At 38.6% G+C, this 20,934-nt stretch overlaps 1 protein-coding gene across 17 annotated transcripts in view; it reads right to left on the bottom strand.

Moving 5' to 3' along the window:
* Window positions 1–20,934, bottom strand: part of SOX6 (SRY-box transcription factor 6) — a 374,568-nt gene that overhangs the window by 74,194 nt on the left and 279,440 nt on the right. For 13 of the 17 annotated variants that reach the window (XM_038139352.1, XM_038139350.1, XM_038139349.1 and 10 more), the window contains 2 exons: window positions 19,902–20,000; window positions 16,842–16,921 (listed from right to left, as the gene is read on the bottom strand). In XM_038139352.1, coding sequence (XP_037995280.1) covers window positions 16,842–16,921; window positions 19,902–20,000 — 179 coding nt within the window. The remainder of the gene's footprint in view (window positions 1–16,841; window positions 16,922–19,901; window positions 20,001–20,934) is intronic. The other 4 variants (XM_038139364.1, XM_038139360.1, XM_038139363.1 and 1 more) reach the window with 1 other exon arrangement.

Consider the following 20,934-nt stretch of genomic DNA (forward strand, 5'->3'; position numbering starts at 1 on the left):
GAGGTGCAACACAAACAGGCAGCTAATGAATTATCATAACTAATGTCATAATAACAAAGATTGTTGCTGTGATTATTTATGCGCTTGCTGACTAATGTGCTCTCCGATTTATTAAAACCCAATATGTGCAAACAAACTAACTGTATTTGTGAAAATACAAATAATACATTTTGTAGTCTCAGGCAAAGTTGGAGGCATTCAGTTTTCCCTTTACATTCATCCATTCATCTGTGCATTGAAAAACATTTTTTCTTACCTAAATAATCATTTTACCAGTTATTAATTTTCATTCATTTCAGAGCTTTTCGCTTGTTTGTTGTCCTTTTTTTTTTTTTTAACTATTAACACCAGTAATTTCAGTGTCTATCAGTTGCTATTGTATATTATGTCAAGGGAAATTTTTGTGTGGCCCTAAATTCCCCTCAGTTCCTGTCTCCTTAGAAGAGACAAATGCCTGTATTGCTTCAATCTCAAGCAGCAAAGTAACAGTTACCTAATTTCACCACTGAGTGTCTGCCGGTCCCAACTCCTTTCACTGACCACAAATTCTTTGTACTGGTTCAGAAAAAGAAAAATCACTCTCATCTCTCCTGCTGCCCTGCTGTGGCTAATGGCCAGCCCAAACCGAAAATAAAAGAATCTCTCCACATTTCAGATACTGCAGCACGTATTGTTGTAGTACTGCAAAATAACAGCTTTATTTTGTTAAAAGGGTCTAACTTTAAGTAGACCATGGAATATTTATGGCTCTCAGTAGTCCTTTGAAAGAGTTATCTTATGTTTTTATGCCGATCATGGGTCAGAGGTTCAAATCAGCACTTCTTTCTGTCACTCCTTATATGTTTTACTATAATTTACAGCTCAGCAAGAGGACTCATAAAACAAAAGTGTCTATTTTACTTCAGCAACTAATTCTAGCTAATCAAAGCTTTCCAGCAAAACAACCCAGCATGAAACTCTGCGTGGAAAATATGCAGAGAACAAAGCGTTTTGTCAAATAACACATCTCATGATGTAAACACATATGTCTCTTATAGGAAATTTTATCGCTTCCACATTATCGGCACACAAAAGGAGCATTCTTGTTGCAGACCTGGTGCGACTGTGGAGCCATCGTCATTGGAAACAAGAGCCTGATTAGGTTCCCACACAGATATGAATAGATTTTCTTTTTTTAGTGTAATGCTGCCTTTCTTATTTCTTAAACAGACTAGTAATTGTGGCTGTAAAAACAGTGGATTGTGTTTGGACGACATTTGTTTCTTCATATTTTTTTTAGCTACCCAATGACACCAATTATCCCATATGGTTGTCCTCTTCTGGAAAGTCTGAGTTAATCCACAGCTGTGAAGATGAAGACGCACCCAGCAGGCTCTAAATCTGGTGGGTCTCTTGTCTGTTAATAAAGTCCACAGTCTGCTGGACAGATGTTAAGGGGATCTGTATATTAAGTCAGTGACAAAGACCCAGACTTCTTCTGAGGAAAATAATTAGCCAAAACATATATATTCTTCATAGTTTTTAATTTTTTGCTTTATCTTCTGGGGAAGAAAATTTGCCTTACTTCATAGAAGAACCCCACAGCACATACAACAGGTCCTGCTCAAAATATGAATAACAAATCAAATTGGCATGTGTTCTGAAGAAATTGTACATCTTTTTGTCCATGACCCATCCCTGCGTGCTGTGGGTCTTGCACTATTATTTTAAGTTTGAGCTCATTCATCGTAATATGGGGGGAGCCTGAATAGGTATTCTCACCTATAAAATATCTACTTAAATTAATAATGTGAGGGGAAATGTAAACTGAAGATGAAATAAACATTTTGCTAGGTTTTTGTTAAAAGTTATTAACATTGCCTTTTCTAAAATAAAGGGATTACAGATAATATTTTTCATCCACATGCTGATGTTATGGGACGAAAACTAACTAACTAACTAAACAAGCAAAATCCCAAAACAAACTGAAAAACAACAACAAAAATCCTCATTTAAAAAAAAAAAAAAAAAGGAGAAAACCAAAACACCCAAAAAAAACCAAATAAAAAAACCACCCAAAAACACAAGGAAAGAATGTGGAATGAGAAGACACCTGCAGCAAGATCCATGTTTAGAGCCTCACTCAGTTTTTCCTATCCCCACCTTTTTCTCACCATGGCCTGACAGCACAGACACAAAGTCTCTCTCAGTTACAGTCATGTAAATTCGGAGAAATGCTACAGACTTAAAATACATGCACCAGTGCAATGAAGAACTAACTTGCCTTCAGGCATGTGTGCATTAAGGTGCTCTTAAGATCACTTCTGTTTCGTTTGCAAACTGTATTTCTTGTTCTTCTGACCTCCTCCTGCTTTGAGACAATGAATTAGAAATGGCCATCAAAACAGCTCTCTCTGCTTTGCTGCCCAAATGCAGGATCTCTCATGCAGGCACCACCCCTGAAATCAGGTTGTGCCCCTCAGAAATCAAATGGCTTTGATTTCTTTGAATTATGACAATTAAATACAATCTCTCAGCAACTGCCTGTTCACAACCTATTTACTGTAAAGCTGTGGACAAAGCCAAGAAAGAATGCTTAGAGCTCAAATGAATTATCAATCACTGCAAGTGGCTAAGACAATGTACATAATTTGGCACCTGGCAGTCGTCTCTGTAATATTGTGTTTGTTTCCCCTTAGGACGTAAAGCTGATGGTTTATTAGTTTTACAGCACCTTGACAAGTTTTCAAGACAAAATGTCACCCCATCAACATATGAAGCTGCTGGGAATTTTTCATGAGACAGCATGAAAATAGTGAAATATGAAAATACTTTCTGCAAAAAAAAAAAACAAGTCAGAAATGTATCCTGAAATTTTTACACAACTAAAGCTCAAACAGTACTTTAGATATTTTATATCACCATGGAATACATGTAACATTGTGTCTATTGAAAGAAAGTGATACTCATCTCACAGCGTCAGAGAGCGTGATTTTTAAATCAGACTTTCAATTTTTTTCAGTGTCACTGGTTCAAAAATCTAATGCTGTAAAGCATAGGTACTGATCCTCAGTCCCCTAGAGAGAAAACTAAATTTTTGCCATGTCAGAAAAGAACAAAAGGTTGTCCAAAAGCTGACAGGGGGAAAATAGTAACAGCTACCAAAGCACACAAACAAACAAAATAAAACAAAAACAAATTTAAAAACATATATACAGAATTGAAGGCCTTCTGTGTCAATATGGAACTCTTACTTTCTGAAGAACAATTCCCTTGCTAAGCCCCTGACTGGAAGGAGAGACAAAAATCCTCACTGACTTGGCGGCCGTGTCACACCTCATTTCACTCTTTTGATTTTTTTTTCCCCTTTCCAAACAGACTGAGTGTTGGTCTTCTGAGAATATGATGCTAAGCCACTTTTCCTGTAGAGTTTTTAAACTGGGCCTCTGAGAAAGGGTTTGATACAATTCAACGACTGAAGTAATACCTTTGTCCATCTGAGCATTAAATGGCCCATTGAAATTCAGCTTAGTTAGAAAGAATTTCAGTAAATGGTGCTTTCTATTTTTTTTTTTTTATTATTATTATTATTCCTTTCCCAACAGATTACATCCTGGATCTGAAAATGCAGTTCAATCACTTTTGGTTGCCTCTTAGGCCAGGCCTTTAGCCAGTGTTAATTAAATATAACCCCTTCAGAATACTGGAGGTTAAATGAGAGCAACAAACTGGTCTTCTTCAAATATTACCTCATGCTCTCCAAAAAGCTGTATTTTGTTTGGGAGGGCCCTTGTTTAAACCCATTGGTCTTAACAATAAAATATTTACTGGGAGCAGGCAGGGGGAAGTCACGCTAAATGCTATTTTATCCAACAGCCAGTAATCACTAAACATTAAACACCTATTTCTATGCAATAGACTGTGTCTATTGTGTTTAAATAACACACATCATAAAGGAAAGTGCAGCAGCAGACAATTTAGGCTGTAGCAGCACATACAGCAGAATTTTCGACTTGATAAAGTGAAACTATAAAGAGTCGATGCATAAGTCAGACAGCTTCCATACCTAATATCCTTCCCTGCAGCTATTAGAAGTTCACATTTTTGTCTCTAGTAGGCATGCACATTAGTTTACCTACAATTTCCTGTACTCAGTCACATTTTGTTGTCTGTTCCCTACAATTTGACTAGAGCATGAAATTGGAAAGTAGCTGAAATTGTCGTTTTTTCATCTTAGTGATTTTAAATTAAAAAAGGAGGCTTTTGTGCAGGCTATTTGTTTGCTGCTTTGTAAAAAAAACTTTCCTAAAGTATTCATAATAATTTTACTATCAGGTGAAAGCAAGCTTTTTAACACACGGCAATTAGTCTTGTCTTTCTGAACATGACTTTACCGTAAATACTCCTCCTTGACTATCCCTTTGTCCCAAGATTCCTTAGAAGAACGCAACCAAGCGATAATTCAGCATTATTGCTGCTCCAGTGCACTAATCGCTTAAAGCACAGCGAGGACCCTATGTTTACTGCCACAAGGCTCCTCCAGCCTCCCGGCCCAAGGCAGGCTTCCCAGCCCAGCAGCATCCAGATGTCAGGAGGAATATCCAGGTCCTGATGCAGCATGCTGCTCCATTCCAGTATGGCCCGAACATCTGTTTCGTCTGCTGGCGCCCAACCTGCCGGATACACCGAGGCGGCCGCGCAAAGTAGGGAAGGGAGGGTGGCCAGGAGGGAAATACTGCAGTTGCACAGCTCACTGTACATATTCTTAAAAATTCTATATCAAGCAGATATCAGGAAGGACAGTGTGATAATAAAAAAAAATAAATTTAAAAAACAGCCACTTTATACACAGCATATATTTAATATTTTTTCCCCCTAGTGGGGCAACAGCCCAGAAGTCATTAGCTTCTCGTCTTACTAACCTCATTCAGGTTCAATTCTTTGTGGTGTAAGAAAAGGACAAAAATAAGAGAAAGCACAGAGGCACGCAACACAAAGTGCTTGTTGTGGTTGTAGCAACTGCTCTTTATAAAAAAGAAATAAAAACCAGCCAAAAACACAACTTAAAAATGAGACAAACTTAGGCATCTCTTACATATTTATAATTTCCTATAGATAGCAACTCAGGGGCTCAAAAACAATAAGCATCTTTTGTCTAAAAGAAAGGAGTATGTAAACATTGACACTTTATCTTGAGGCACGACAAAAACAGCAAACATTTTAGTTGATCTAGATTAAGTTCTGACAAGGAATAAAGGAGTGCTAACTGTTCTCGTCTCTCCCACTTTGTGTATCTATTCTCTTGTATTTTCTCTCGTGACAATAATGGAATAGTTGCCTGCTCCCATGCAAATTCTTTGAGTTGTTTATGAAAGCAAGATCAAAGCCCAAGATGAGAGCGCCTCTTTTTTCCCTGCTGTATTTTTCTCCAGAGGAGGACCTAATGAGACACTGTTAAAGCAGGAATCTTGCACTCTCACAGTGTAACCTCCCAGCTCACCTTTTCCCTGGCCAGCCTGGGGACACAGCTCACCTCAGGAGCACCAAGGGTGGGGAGGCAGTGAATTCTGTTTTGTTCCACCTCGGCATGGGGTGAGCACCTGGACCCAGGAAGGAGGAATCATCCCTCAGACCTTCCATTTAAGCACTCTCTGTGCACCTGAACAAGTCACCATCTTCCCCGTGCTCTTCCTGAAATGGATCCACTGCTGCTGCAATACCACAGCACTTGAACTAGGTACATCTGAATACAACCATCAGGTACTCCTAATAAATATAAATGCGGGCATTAATAAAGCCACTGTTCTAATAAAATATTGTAAATATCAAGAAAAAAATACTTCATCAAATATCTATCACCATTTCCTCTGCAGAAGGATAGGAGAAACATCAGTAACACCTTTCCCTTAAGCATAAAGATTTTCATTCCTTCATTTAATGCTGTCAGATGAGTGATATGCTACTTTTTGATCACAATTCTCCTGTTATTTACCATGTACAGGAAAGAACACAATAGCCTTATCTATGTTGTTCTCCCAGATTGTGTACTGTATTACACATCTTGAAAATTTGCAAAAAATCGTCAACATTTTTTATTATTTTACAAAACAACTGTGAGACTCTCTGCCTTTGGTAGAAAGCCAGTCACAGCAAAGGACAACTGCATTTGCTTGAAAAAGTAATTTGAAGTTTCCAGCAGATTATGTTTTTCAAGAAAAAAATACGAAATGTTAAAGATAAATCCATATGTAATTTTTTCTATCTTTGCTACTATTAGAATTTGCTATTGGCATTTTTGTAGCATAAATTCTTCCTTATTAAAATTGAGGATGGCACTAAAGGTAACAGACTAGCGAGCTCACCTGGGAGAGCAAGCAAGGACTGGGGAGCATGGCTCCAAACACACCTGCAAACAAAGGCTCTGGTGTTTTAAACTCCTCTTATATCCAAATAAAGTGAATAAGCAGTACTTACTTAAAGTAAAATATATCCAGATCTATCAGAAAAATAAGGAAATATAACCAGATGGTTGCATCAGAGCACAGGTTTTTTTCATTCACTTTAAGCTCTCCTAGTATTACTTTCACTGGTGCACTGTAAATCAGATTATTCATAAGAAGAATTTCAAATGTTTTTTGGTATTCTTTCAGAAGCTCTCCCTTAAAACCCTGGGTTTTATCCCTTACTGCTAATATGAAGTATTTTTTACAGTAAATGTGAGATGTCTATATGAAAAGCAGCTACCTCGGAAATTCAGATAGTTTCACACACTTCACCTATAGAAATGTCTTCTGCACTAAAGATAGAGTAAAAAAGGAGGACCCCCAACATGAGGGGAGAAAAATTATATGATTGAAAAGCAATTAATTACAGTAAGTTTGCTGAAGGGATGATAGCTATCAAAGCTTTTCAAATTTTGCATTTCAGAATTTCTGATATTTCTTTCAAAAAACGGTAACACATAGATGGGCTTTGTGAGAAAAGTCAGGAGTTTCATTCACTCTCATGTCAGCAGGATTACAAGCAATTATGAGCAACTGCTTGTTGAGCTGTGTGAAATGAGTTGGTGAATGAGTTTCCTAGTGAGCACATGTCTATGCCACTGGTACGACTGCCAGTAACGCAGACAATCTTAGCTGAAGGGGTCTAAAAACATCATTATTCTCCTAATCCTATAGGAGATGCTTGTGCAATTGTTGCTTCTTGTGTAAACATTCTAGGTCTGTCACCCTGGTGGCACACAGGAAAACTGAGGCATAAGCAAGAAAAAAGGAAATCAGGACATGGGGAAAAAAAAAAATAATCAGGGGCAGTAAACCTTCTCTAGATATATCTCATCAAATCTGGCATATGTTGGTGGGTTCATTCCCTCTCTGACCATCCAGATGGAGAAATTGTTTAACACGATGCAGCATTCGCTTTGCAGAACTGTGCAGACACAGAACAAGGAAACTGAACATTCACCACTGCTAAGCACACTGAGAGGCAAAAGCTCAACAATTAAATTCCTACGTGCTCCCATGACAGAATAACGAGACACCATCGCTGCAATAAACGGGTGCAAGTCAGGCAAAAGGAAGAATCCCATTTAAACTGCCTCTCCCAATTCCCACATCTGAATCCCCATCTTGTGAGAAGATGCTCAGGCAACTCTACATTTAAGAGCTGAATATTTGAAAGTGCTGCTTGGGATTTGAAACTGCAATGTTTTCTTACTTTTATAATAGAGACAGTTCCTGTGGTAGCTCGCAGCCATTCTGCAATTTTCACTAGCAAAAATGGACAGAAGACGGGGATATAATAAATATATACTGGCTCTACTGATCAGGAGAAGCTTTATCAGTCAGCTGGGGCACATCTGGGAAAAAAAGTCACTCAGGTGCATCTCTAGCATCCCATTCAATTAACATACCATTAAAAATGGTTTGTTCCCGTTCAGCCTGCTGCGTTACCTGATAAGTCAACATAGTTAAAATGTATATTTAAATGCAGAAAACAGTGAAATGTTTTCTTTGTGAAGCAGAAAACAAGCCCCGCTTACAGGTATTTTAAAGCATTAGAAATAATTGTGCTTTACAGGTTGCTTAGTAGATTGCTCACACTGAACTTCTGCCATGTATTTTGAACTTTCATGCACCTTCAAGGAAAATTAAATAATTTCCTTATAGGAAGTACACACAAAATTATGCAAAACATATTCAAATGGGCTTATAAAAATTACATCTAAGAAAATAAATCACATTTGCACCTCAAAACCAGGTAACCGGGAACTTACTATTATAAATTCATTGGAAGATGATGCATTTTACACCAGTAAATGTGAATTTGGCGTAAGATAGCTGTGCTTTCTGAACTATGGTGGGTGTGATGATACTTCAGCAGCAGTGCTGGGACTGGGTTAAATAGGTTATGAGGCCTGAACAACCCTCCCCTAGGTGCTGAAAACAGCAGCAGGAGAGGGCCTGTACTGGATGAATTACCCTGGACAGTTCACAGAAGTGTTAATAAATAACACTGTAAACTGGTTAAACCTGGTGACTTGTTCTGTGTCTAGAGCTTAGCACAAATGATTCAACTGCATTGAAAGGACTTTGCCTCTTTGATTTCTCACTTCACTTCCAAAAATGCCAGTGGACCTGACAGCACACTCTCACTATTCCTACACCTGAAATACTTTTCCATTTGTTTTCATGCTTTGCTATAATTCATGCCCAACACCAAAATACGTGCCCTATTATGTCTACTTCACTAGATTTTGTGAAAGATTCTTTCAAGTTTCAAATAATTCCTTAATACTGAAATTAGAGCATGATGTGTTTCCTTCTTGTATGCCTGAAGATGCTCCTCCCTCCTGTCTCTTTTTCAGGACTGACATGCAAACCTTCTGGTGTGCCTCCAGCCATATGTAGCCTTCATGCTGAGTCTGAGGAACAGACAGATGAATCCAATGCTTTCTAGTTAGGACACTTTTCTAGTTCCTCAATCATATGGATTCTAAAAACATCACAGACCAAACACATATTTTAAACAAGCAGTGCCCTGAAGGCCACACCATTCCTATTTCACCATCCACAAAGCCTCTTCAACTTGGTGATAGCATTATCTACACACTGTCTCATTTTCTATGAATTTCCCTCTTTTTTTGAACTGGGTCAATGGGAGGGCATATGCTCTTCTAATCAAAGACCCTCCAAAATGAAGCAGGCGATGATATCTTTCAGGTCCAGGCATCCTTAAGAGATTTTTTCTGCTTTCTCCGAGCACACATGTGTGTGTTAGTTTACACCTAGAAGCTCTAATCTAACCCACCCTTGTTATTAGAGCTTTTAGTTCAGATGAAAGGTAAGTTTTCTTTTTCTCTAGCAATTAGTCAGGACGGAATGATAATACTGGCGTGTATTATTTTCCTTTGTGCACAGACCTGACTTAAAAGACATTTTTGTCTTTAATCCAGTTCCTGCTTAGTTCCTAAACAACCAAACATGTTAACACCGTCACAGGAAAAAATCCTTCATGTTTGTAATTTGTAGCCAAATTAGGCAGCTTGCTCTATGGTTATCAGAAGTATAATAAAATTCCAGAAACATACTCACTTGCAGCTAATTCCTGTAAGGCACACACCATATACATTTCCAGAAAGCTTGAAGGAATCCAACTGCCAGCTCAGAGTATGCCTCACAGTCAGCCTATTCCCCAAAGGGATGCCACAGTTTTAAAAGAGATTTAAAAAACGTGCTCATCCCCTGATGGCACTCTGTAGTACTGGTGCCTCTGGTGCTCTGTCAGTAAATGCAGCAGTAACTTATTTGCTTCTTACTGGCTTCTGAGTGAATACATACCCCAGGGAGGCAGCTTTGCAAAGCACAATGATTTTAAAATAGAGCCTGGGCTTTCAGCGAGGGGCAGCCAGTGGTTAAGGCAGCAAGAGCGTCTTGTTGACGCTGGGGGCTCAGCCTCTCCCAGTCACTTGGGCTCCAGCTTCTGCCTTGATATAGACTGAAAAGAGGCAGGAAACCTCCTGCCATCCAGCCTACAAGCATGATATCCTTTTAAACATACAAGTTTCCTGATAAGTGAGTTGATGTCTGTGCCACTTAGGATCTCAATGGTAAATTCTCCCTGGAACAGCATATGGGCCTGGAAGGCAGCTGTCCTGCTTGGTGAGATCTAAGGGTGCAAAGGGTGGGAATCCTGCCAGGAGCCTCATCCCTAGCTGCCAGATTGAAAAGTCTTCCCCTCTTGGGAGAGGAGAGCAGGAGCAGGGCAGGAGCCCTTCCCAAGGTGGAGGAGGGGTTGGGCATCTGAAGGGAACAGAAAGGGAGCTGTGCCAGGCTGGGTGACAGTCTGGTGACCACTGTCCTTCCTGCAGTGGGAGGAAAGAAACACCAGCCCAGGAATGAACCTGGGCTTGACTAGAACTGCTACAGACTATAGGAACAGTCTCTTTCCTAAACATTGACATAATTTTTATTATTAAATAACATGACACCATTCCAGTAGGCCAGAAGGAGGGTAACAAAGACATGCTGTTTAAAGCAGTTATTGGAGGTGCAGGGCATGGAATGGGTGAGAAAAGGCTCTTGCAGCTGCAATGCTGCTGCACCAGGCTGATTACTCTGGCCAATGGCTCTGTTTGTTTGTCTGTCCATTTTTGCCAACTAGAAGAGGGAGACTCCTTTTCCCTGTGATGTTACTGGGGGAACTAGGAAAATCCTCCTGGGGAAAAAATTAATCATAAGAGATATTTTACTGCAAAAATTCTCAGTTTTGATGGGCAGTCCTTTCCTGATGAAAATCACTTTGCCAGATAATTCAGGGCTGAAGATGAGAAGGAGTAGGAGAAGACAGAGTACTAAGAAATTCTGCAAAGAAAGGAGGTCATATGGTAAAATATTGACTCCATGACATCATTTTCATTGATACTGCCACTGATATAATTCAACTTGATAACACAGATATTACATACAGAGACATAAACATTCAAGTAGGGAAAGGCACAAGTATAACTATTTCATTGATTTTAATTAAATTTTACTGAGTATTGCAAGGTTGGCATATTTTTAATTTTATTTCCATTAAAGGGCGTGCTTGGTCTCTCAGAGCCTTAATAAAATCTTCTTTCAACCTCCCTCCTTTCTCTGCTACAACCTAAATTTCTACATGAGAAAAGGACCAAAATATGTAATTTACTACTTCCATATGCTGAAATTTGCACACACCATCCCCTTAATTTAGACCACTATTCACTGTATCATAATAAGGAACATTCTGTTAAAATATGTCCACCTAGAGCTCAGTAGTCTTTGAATGCTAGATAAAATCATTCTATAAGGCTAATGAAGACAGAAACTCTGCCTGTAACAATATTAAGTTTGTTTTCTCTAGTGATTTGAAGAAGTGAGCAATCTGTCAGTAATACATTGAGGGAAATTACTTGTCTTGTAGGAATTCCCGCTGACAGTCACTCACTCACAGTGCTGACCCAAACATCTACCCGCTGACAAACAAATTACAGTGTCTAACTTTGAAAAGGTAACTAGCTGGTTTTAATTTTTATTGGTCTCACCAAATCTCTCTCATATTTACCCAATCCCCATTCTTCGCTGTGTTAAAAAAGGGGGAAAAAAGGAATAAAGAAAGAAAGAAAATGGAAAAACCCATGGTTTTTTGCATTTGAAAAAATTATTACTGCCTACATCCGAGAGTGTTATGTCAGATAAAACTGTTAAACTGTGTCTAACCAACATTAAGACTGGCAGCCCTGCCAGTGACTGACTGGGTGAGTGAACACATTACTGAGACAGCATTGTAGAAATTAATTTTCTTCAATAAAGTGATTTTTAAGGCTCATATATTTCACAATCTAAACATATGTCACTGTTTCATAAACAAAATAAATGGATTAAAATAATACATTACCAATATGCTGACACATGGAGATATTTTAATTAGAAATACTTAAGCTGCGTGATATTTAACTGCTATATTTGTTGAAGAGGAGCATGCATCATTTAGTAAGACATAAGGCAGGTACATCACTTTGCATGATGTGGTACCAGAGTGGGACCAAATCACCTCCAATGTGAGCTCTCACTATCAGATCACATTAGCCCCGCTGAAAAATCGTGTTAAGGTTACAACAAACGGAGGAGACTGCATAAGAGCAGCCGTCCACTGAAACAACTTCTTCATTGAAATAATAAGTCACCCAGATTCTGGTTCCAGAGAATAATATTTCTTCATAAAGGGACACGTTTAACAACTTAGCTATTTAAAGGCCATATTTACATGACTGTCGCATTACATTGGCCTCTTTCCTGCATTCTTCTTGACTTACTTTGAGGACCAGCACTAAAATAGCTGAGGAAAGCAAATGTCAACTATGCCCTGAAATTTATACGTGTGAGAGAATTGGAATAAGTAGAAATGTAATATATTGTTTACTGTACCAAGTGCCCTCTGTTCTCTAAAGGTCAAAAGCATTGTAACCTTGGAGTTACAGTTTCTGATTGTTCCCAGGGTTAAATACATTATCAAAATTAATGGTTCAAACCCCTCAACCTTCAGATATATGAGTATTCATGCCTCCATCTGCTGAACTGTTCAACTAAAAATAGCATTCTTTGGCCTTCCCTCTACTAATATTGTGCCCCTGAGGCAGGCTATGCAATGCTTCAGCAGTACACTGGATCTGCACCCAGCAATATAAAAAAAGGTCATTTACTTTGTCTGCAACCAGAAAAGAGTATGGAGGAGTGGGATAAGATGGGAGGACAGAAAACAAATAGGCAAATATGTGTTTAGTTAAAATTTTCTCTTTTTTTTATTTTTTTGAACTGTGTTATAAAAACTTCAGGTTCCAGGAACACAGCTGCAACTATAGTTAAGATTAGCCAAGGTTCATTAGTGTTATAAGCGATAAATTCTGAAGGACAAATTACACAAATAGTTTGGGGAAAGAGTTATGGAGGAAAGCTTTTTTGTTTTGCTTTTTTTTTCCTAGAGCTCACTTTGTTTAGGAATAACTCCAGCTAGCATCATTGTAATGCTTCCATTTCTATCAACAGTTTATCAGTCGTGGCTGAGAGAGTTGCGACACTTCCTTATTTATCTCCTAGACAGCTTTGTAGAAATATGTAAGAATGAAGGCAGGGGGGATTTTTAAACCCTAAACGGCATATAGTAGCATTCCTTGTTTGAAAGTAAGGCCATACAGGTGCCACCTCTGCCACCACTGTGACTTCCCAGTAACTAGGTTCCTGCTACCAGCAGCAGGAGAGCTGGAAAACCCCATTTCATGATCAAGTCCACTCATTGAGCAAGATTGCTGGCCCCACATCTCTAGGATCTGTTAATATCAGTGCAACCATTTGACAGCTTGGGAAAAAGTTCAGGGAAATGGGAAAGAGGGAAAACTCTAGAGAAGGTATATGTGAAGAGGAGCAAAAGGAAAATTACTGACAGGTTTTACAGCTCATACTGGTTAATTAAAGCAAGAAGCTTTCCTTACACACAGGTATCAGAACTGTTTCACATGCCACAGGAGTGTTTGGCAATAAATCTGCAAACTATTTACTCACAATTGTTGGAGCCTGCAGGGGTGAACAGAAATAGCTTGATTTTTCTGATCACACTATACCTAGGAGAACTGTTCCCTCATCATCTAGATCCCCTCTCATACCAAGAGTCCTAACAAGGCTTGGTCCTGTCATGCATATTATTTAAATTTTTGGCTGATTTGTTGAGGAAACTGGTGAGATGGGGCTGAGATGTCAATGGGAAGTGTGGAACACAGAGTTCTAATTCTTTTTGTCAACAATATTGTCAATGACACCTTCATGAGGTTAGTACACAGATCAAAAGAAATTTTCTGGTATCAATCCAAAGCAGAGCAAGCCACCAATTCAGGAACCTGGACTGGCATAAAAGTGTGGTAGTCACTATTTCACTTCAGGATACTGAAAGCTACAAGTGAACATTAATGGTATTTGCCAAGAGCTGATCAATGTGATCAAAAATCTAAAAACAAGATGGGTCAAACTGGTCAGTTGCTGAAGGAGAACTTTGTTCTTTCTTTCTTTCTTAACGCACTACCCATGAAAGTCAAACTAGTTACTTGAGAAACTGCTGTATATGATTTCAGTAAAGTTTTTTGTACTCATAGAGATACATAATTCACTGGTGAACATAAATATAGAATTCAGAGAAAGTACATTTTGATAACAACAGCTTGAATAGAATAGGCAAATCATTAATTAGCAATTGCCCACTGGAGAATCATCCCCTGTGAAATAATTGCTATTGTTACAAGATGTACCTGGTAAAAAATTATTCTCTGTTCTATTAGATTCAGAGCTTGCACAGAAGTTGCCCTAACACACAGGAAGATGAAAACAAAAATTTGCTGCTCCCTCCTACCTGAAGCATGATCACCCAAATAAAAGAAAACATAAGTAGTAAAAAAAAGGGGGAGATTAAAAGATTTAAGCTGGCAGAACTTCCTTAGCTGGATACAAAATATAGAAAATAATTTCGGAATTAATAATACTGCCCTGGTAAAGTTGAAATGTTAGAGCAACTGCAAAACTCTTTTACTTGACATAGCTTTCCCTCCCCAGGTTCTCCAAACATGGATATTACACACACACTCACATGTAGAAACAAAACCAAACCTGCAAATAAATTAGCTATTTCTCCCACTGGCTGAAAGGAACAGAGATTAGTTTTGTGATCAGTATTTTTAAGCACTTGGGAAATACTCAGATACCATGGTCACAGCATTCATGTAAATAAATAAGTGGGTGGGGTGCATGGAAGAAAGGAAGCAGAACAGAGAAAGAAGGGGGAAGGGAAACAAAGATGGAAAAATGAGCTGAAATGCTACACCCCTAACAGTCTTCATGACGCATCAGGTACAACAACAAATTCTCTCCAACAAACACACCCAAATAAGTGCTCATTTAGGGAACACAGAGAATTGACACAAAGAGAAAATTAATAGTAGGAGTAAATAAAATTTAGTTCAGGCACTTTAACAATCTGATGAGCAGGTATCAGCCAAAGGTTAAGTGTTCTGTTATTTAAGCTCTTATAACCATGAAACATTAAAGGTTCTGAAATCCCATAGAGATGAAATTCAAACAAAATAGAAAGGGGGGGGAAACACACAAGCAAAAAAATTCTTTTACAGCAAATATGTCTAAATGGAAATTCAGACCCCCAAGCCTGAATGTTCCTGAATTTGCTAGCACACATTTTTGCTGATTGTTTTCTCTCTAATTGTTCTCGTCATGTTTAACAACTCAGTCTATCATTTCTGCAAATTAATGAAAATGCATTATTGTTGTAGGTTCAGATCAAGTCTTATGTGCAAATATGTGGGTCAAGTTACAAATGGATCATGTAAAAGAAAAGAAACAGGAATGTCTGTGGTTCAGATCCCATTTCTTTGACAGTTGAGCAGTTTTCATCCTTTCCTGCCTTGCAGTCTTTTGTAGGCTCACTATTTGTTTTAGTGCATTTCAAAGGCAGCAAAAATAGTCTCTCTATTCACAAAGCTGATTTCTGCAGTATTTTCCCAACTAAAGCTAATGAGACTTTTGCTTCAATAAGTAGTCAAATACTGGCTTTCTAAAGATACCTGCTATTTTTCCTTTTGAGAAACTTCCCTTTGGTTTCAATCCTGTCCAAGGTACAGTTTTAACTGTATCACATTATTATGACCCAAAACTATTTTTCAGAGATCTTTGCCTGCAGAGTCAGGGTGTCCTCTTTTCAAATGTTGATTTGAGGTTAGGTCAGACCTAAGCTCAAGAAGGCTTTCTTGTCAGCTCTGGACCACCAATGAGCAGGGGTCCATGAACAAGTTCTGGTCCCATTTTTGCTTATTCTAAGTTACTTTGGCAAGAATAACATCATAGGGTAAAGAGGAAAGGATGTTTAATCTGCTTTGACCCCTCTGGAAAAAAAATTAATCACAGAAAGGTAAGAAAAGTAGTTATATAGATATTAGCATGGCAATACTTTGCTATTCTAGGCACAATTTATTCGTACTTTGCTTCTGAACTTGACTCTAACCTAAGTCAAATAGGGGTTTCAAAGGTTTACTTGTAAATAGTTACATGCATCTTTAATGGCCTTTCCTCTCATGTTCACTGTCACTTTCTTTCCACACATTTTAACTCTGAAAGCTTTTGACTGTTTCTTCATTATTTATGACATTGTTGTGTCTTTTCTTCTGAAATTAAAAACTTCTTGCCACAAGAAGCTAGCTAATAATATGGCACATAAATCTTTCTTTCACAACATTTCATTCTATATGTGCCAAAAAATAAATAAATGGCCAAACTAAGTCTCTAACCATGCTTGGCATCTGACCAGCTTAATGCACAGAAAGGTTGAGATTACCTTAATACAGAAGCTAAAAGAGTTTGCAATTTATTGTATTGTCAGCACCACGCCGTTAAAAAAAAAAAAAAAAGGGAAAAAAGAGAAACCCAATAATGCACTTTTGTTTGGATACACTGACTGCTCCAATTATAGGTAGTGCATTGCAGCTACAGAGGAGCGACCACATGAAAATAAAGTACAAAAAGATCTTTGAACTTATCTCCCATCAACTGTTCATATAAATAAAAAAAATACCATTAACTGCCAATATAAAACACACAGAACAATGTCTTTCACTCACAGTATCAAGGTTGGCTGCACGTTGCTGTACTGTAAGTACATAAGGTGTTAATCCTCCTGGGCTGTGCTCAAAAATTATTTAACATTCAGGCTATTATTTAGCATACAGCTGGTTAGCAGTTTTCCCCTAAAATGTTGGCTTCCATCCCACATTTTTTTGTTCTGGCACATACCTGGAGCTGTAAAGGGCTGAGTCCAGAAGCAGCAGCAGCTGCCATTGTTGATGGAATGAACTGCACAGGGTAGTTATCACCTGTCGGGAGAACAATGCGTGCAGGTTCAGACAATGAGCACAGAATAGCAGCAGACAAGTGCAAACAAGGCCCTAGGATTGCCTGTGCTCCACAGCACTCCTCTAAGCCTAAACATCTGCAAAAACAAAAGGCTTCGCTGGGCACGGACTTGCCATGCTCCCTTGGAACTTTTTTTGTTAGCAGATAGCTGGTAGGCAAACTGGCAAAACATAAATATGATACTCGTGATTTTCATTTTCAAAAGCTAATGTTCAAATCAAGTGTGGAAGCCTGGGCACAAAATGGGTGTTACAACCACAGACACACAGATGAGATACCCCAGGAAACCCCAGTGGCTCCCACAGCCAAAAAAAAAAACCAACCAAACAAAAAACATAGTTTTCACCACATGTTTCTTAAAAAAATAAAAAATCTGTTATAACCTAAGAAATATCAGTCCTGTTTAATGCAGGGTGATTTCTTTTCAGTGTCAAGTGGCTCCTGGAACATGTACCCAGTTGGCTCAACACAGGTTGAGGTTTCTTGTTTTCCTTTGGGATTCTCTGTCTCGGGACAACTTGCTTAAGGTAGTCATAGAGAAGAAGAACAAAATTAAATCACCTTTTAATATAGCTTGAAATACAATTTTAATTTTCTCTTAGATCTGGGGGCCTGCGGAAGTCAACAGATTAGACAGGTGCTCAGTTACATGAAGATTCAGGTACTAAAATTTCAAAAATAAGTATTGTAACATGGTGTCTTATAGCATATCTATGGGTGTTCCCATAGATGTGCAGCACACAGTGCCATTTGGACTCTTAGTCAATGCAGGGAACAAAAGAAGGCTGAAACAGCTTAGCAGTGTAATCTGTAATATAAAAATGAATACAGTGATGGACAAGAAGCTGTGATTTAATGGAATATCACTCTGGCTCCAGCTACTTATTTAAAATCAGTGTTACATACTATCTGCAAGCTACATTTCAACAGGCTGCGCAGGTTTTAGATATTTTTACAATAATCAGTCTATTTTACAGAAAACCTTCCATGCTGAAAGCAGAATGTAGCAATAAGGGAAAATACAGAAATCCAGTATAATAAAGTCAGGACATTCCAAGAACTAGATTTTTTTTGTCACCCCCTCAAATAAATAACACTAGCCAAAATCTTTGCAGTCACCAGACTCCTCAGAATTCTTTCTTTTTGCCACATGAAGTTCGATTATATCCAGTTCAGTTAAAATGTTTGGCTGCTTCACTTTTTTAATAAATTGTACATGCCTAATCCACAAGGTCTCTTTGCATCATATCCATAATACCTCATCAGGCCATTGAGCACAGTATGTGCTTGTACACAGTCCAGTAACAATTGGATTCTGATTGCATATGGAGCTCTGCTACAATGCATTCACTCACACTATATTGTACTGGTGTCCTATGGAGTAATGTTCAAAATATCTCCTCTTATTTTCCCCATTCCATGAGGTTGATTTTAGTGTGCAATGATGTTGGGTGGTTTTTTTTTTTTTTCTTTAAAAAACAAAACCAACAAAAAAGACTTCTATATTATTTTCTTAAAGTACTTAAGCTGTCTCTTTATGGTTAAATAATTCCACTCATCTCTTTGATATTTATATGAAATTATCTGAATAAATAAGATCCTAATCTAAGTTAAATAATGTTTCTTTCAGAAATATCTTACAAGGTTGTTTTTTTTTTTTTAAAGAATCACAAAGATGTTGAATTAATGATGCTTTAAATGGGGGGGAAAATAACCATCCGACTTATCAGCATGGACTGCCTTGCAGAACATTTCGGAGGCATTCTTTCTTTAAATATCATGAATTATTCATCCCTGTTCCACACAGCAATCTCTTCTTTCTCCCTCCCCCTCTGCATACACTTTTTAAGTTCAATACCAGTTGCTTTATTTGTACTAAAACATTTTCCATGTCAAACATATTTTAAAAAAAACCAAACTCTGAAAGAATTCCCTGCGGCACTCCTTTTTCACAGCTGTCATGCTCCTATGGTTTGAAATAGCCAGATATTTTATACCCACATGCGCACACGCGCGCGCACACACACACACACACGGAGTTTTTGGCTTCACAGTTAATTTAATAGTATCTTCACCACACCCTGTAGTGCTCTCTTGCTCACCTGCTGGCTACAGTGCTGTCTCTTGTTGCAGGAAGAAGAATATTCATTGGGTTATGCCATTTATCTGTTATTAAAACCCAATACTGTCCTTTTTCGCCCTCATTTTAAAGTGTTAAATTATGGCTATGTCCTGGTATGTCAGCAGCATCTTTGTGCTGAGAAGAAAAATTAATACTCCTTCAGCTCTGTAGTACTTTGTTGACACTGAAAAGTAAAAGCAGAGCAAAGGTACTTCTTTCTCCCTTGAGCAAACTGAGCATGCAAGGAGTGCTGTGGATTTAATTTTTAATTACGGAGGTACATATTTCCCCCTCTCATTTTCTCAGTGCAAGAATGGATCAAGAAGCTCCTCCATAGCTGTCTTGGCAAGAAATCAGTCAATGTATTGTAGCAATTTTTTTCAAATTTGTTTCTCGATTTGGAATGCTTGCGTGAGGATCCATTCTTTTAAATTTGTACAAAAGGCAGGAGAACATGTCCAAACAGGTCTGCCTTAAGTGCTGGTGTGTGCTGGCCTTTGATAACCAGGAGTAAGAAGAATGCTGGAAGAAGAAAATCTGTCATGTTTTGCAAACTGATCTTTTCAATCTCCTTGCTGTGCTGATTGTCTATTTACATTTGGCTGCTGTTGTTTATATATAAATTGGTGTTTACAAGCCATGGAAAATTATGCCAGACTTCTGTTTCGTTTGTCAGGTTGAGCAACATTTCCAAATGAATAAAAGCAGTGAGCAATTGTGCTATGTTATTCTACACAGAAATAATGTAAATGTTTCTTTTTGTCTTGGATGAAGAGATGAAGCTTAGCAGACTTTATTTATAGGATGTATAGACTTACCTTCCAGATCAAGGCTTTGTGAGCTGTGAGGAAAGAAGGATGTCTGGCTTTTGTGAGACCCAGAGTAGGGGGAAGGTGCTGCCTTATTACCAGTCTTTCCTAAAACACAATTGTAAGACATAAGCTGCCTCTCCTCATCTGAGTTACAAAGCTTTTGGCTTGATGATGTTCCCAGCATTTTGGGATTGTAACTTAAAGTCCGTCTCTTTGCACTCACGGAATGAGAGGAAATGGAGATGGAAGAGCTGCAAGAGATGACCAGTTCCAGGGCCCCATCCTTCCAGACACAATTAACAGCCTGAGCAAAGAGTACCTCAGGTGCTGTAGGGATAATGCAGAGCGAGAGAGAGGGACACTCCCACAGTATTCCCACACAGGGCATGAATTTTGCTTGTCCAGAGCCATCAGGGTTGAGGAACATGTAAACATAGGTAACTAAGGGAACACCGTGGAGCATCTCCCCTGTTCCCATGGCACTGCTTCAGTCGTGCCTTTGTCCTGCGTAGGGTTTGCTGCAGCTCTGCCTTATTGCCATTCTCATGTTGCAGCAAAACCAGCTTCCCCCACAATTTTCTGTCTGCAGGTAATGTTTGCAAAATTATGAAATTTGCACATTTCACTGCAAAGCCCTACCAGACAATATCCAGCTGCCTGCCATCATTTCCAGCTTTTCCATCAATATTTAGGACTGAGGCACATACGATTTCTACAACAAATTCTGAGGTTAGAAAGTCCTTGTTCCAACCAAGTAAAACCCAACACGGGACACATGACAGCCTTTAACTCAGTCCTGGGGAATTTCCATTAGAAAAAGGACTCATGAAGCCATGAAAAGACACACGGGCAACCAGTACACAGTGGGTTTGGTGTGTGCCTCCTGTTTTCACCTGCCAGGAGGAAGAGCAGCCTACTTCCTTACCTACAAAAAAGAATACTTAGATATGGAAAGACTTCTGAAAGACGTATTCCAAATGGAAATTGCAATGCTGGATATCAGAGAAATCCAGCACATCTAAGATTATGTGAGTTATGT

The sequence above is a fragment of the Motacilla alba genome, chromosome 5, assembly GCF_015832195.1.
Source record: "Motacilla alba alba isolate MOTALB_02 chromosome 5, Motacilla_alba_V1.0_pri, whole genome shotgun sequence".
In the NCBI taxonomy this organism is placed as follows: Eukaryota; Metazoa; Chordata; class Aves; order Passeriformes; family Motacillidae; genus Motacilla; species Motacilla alba.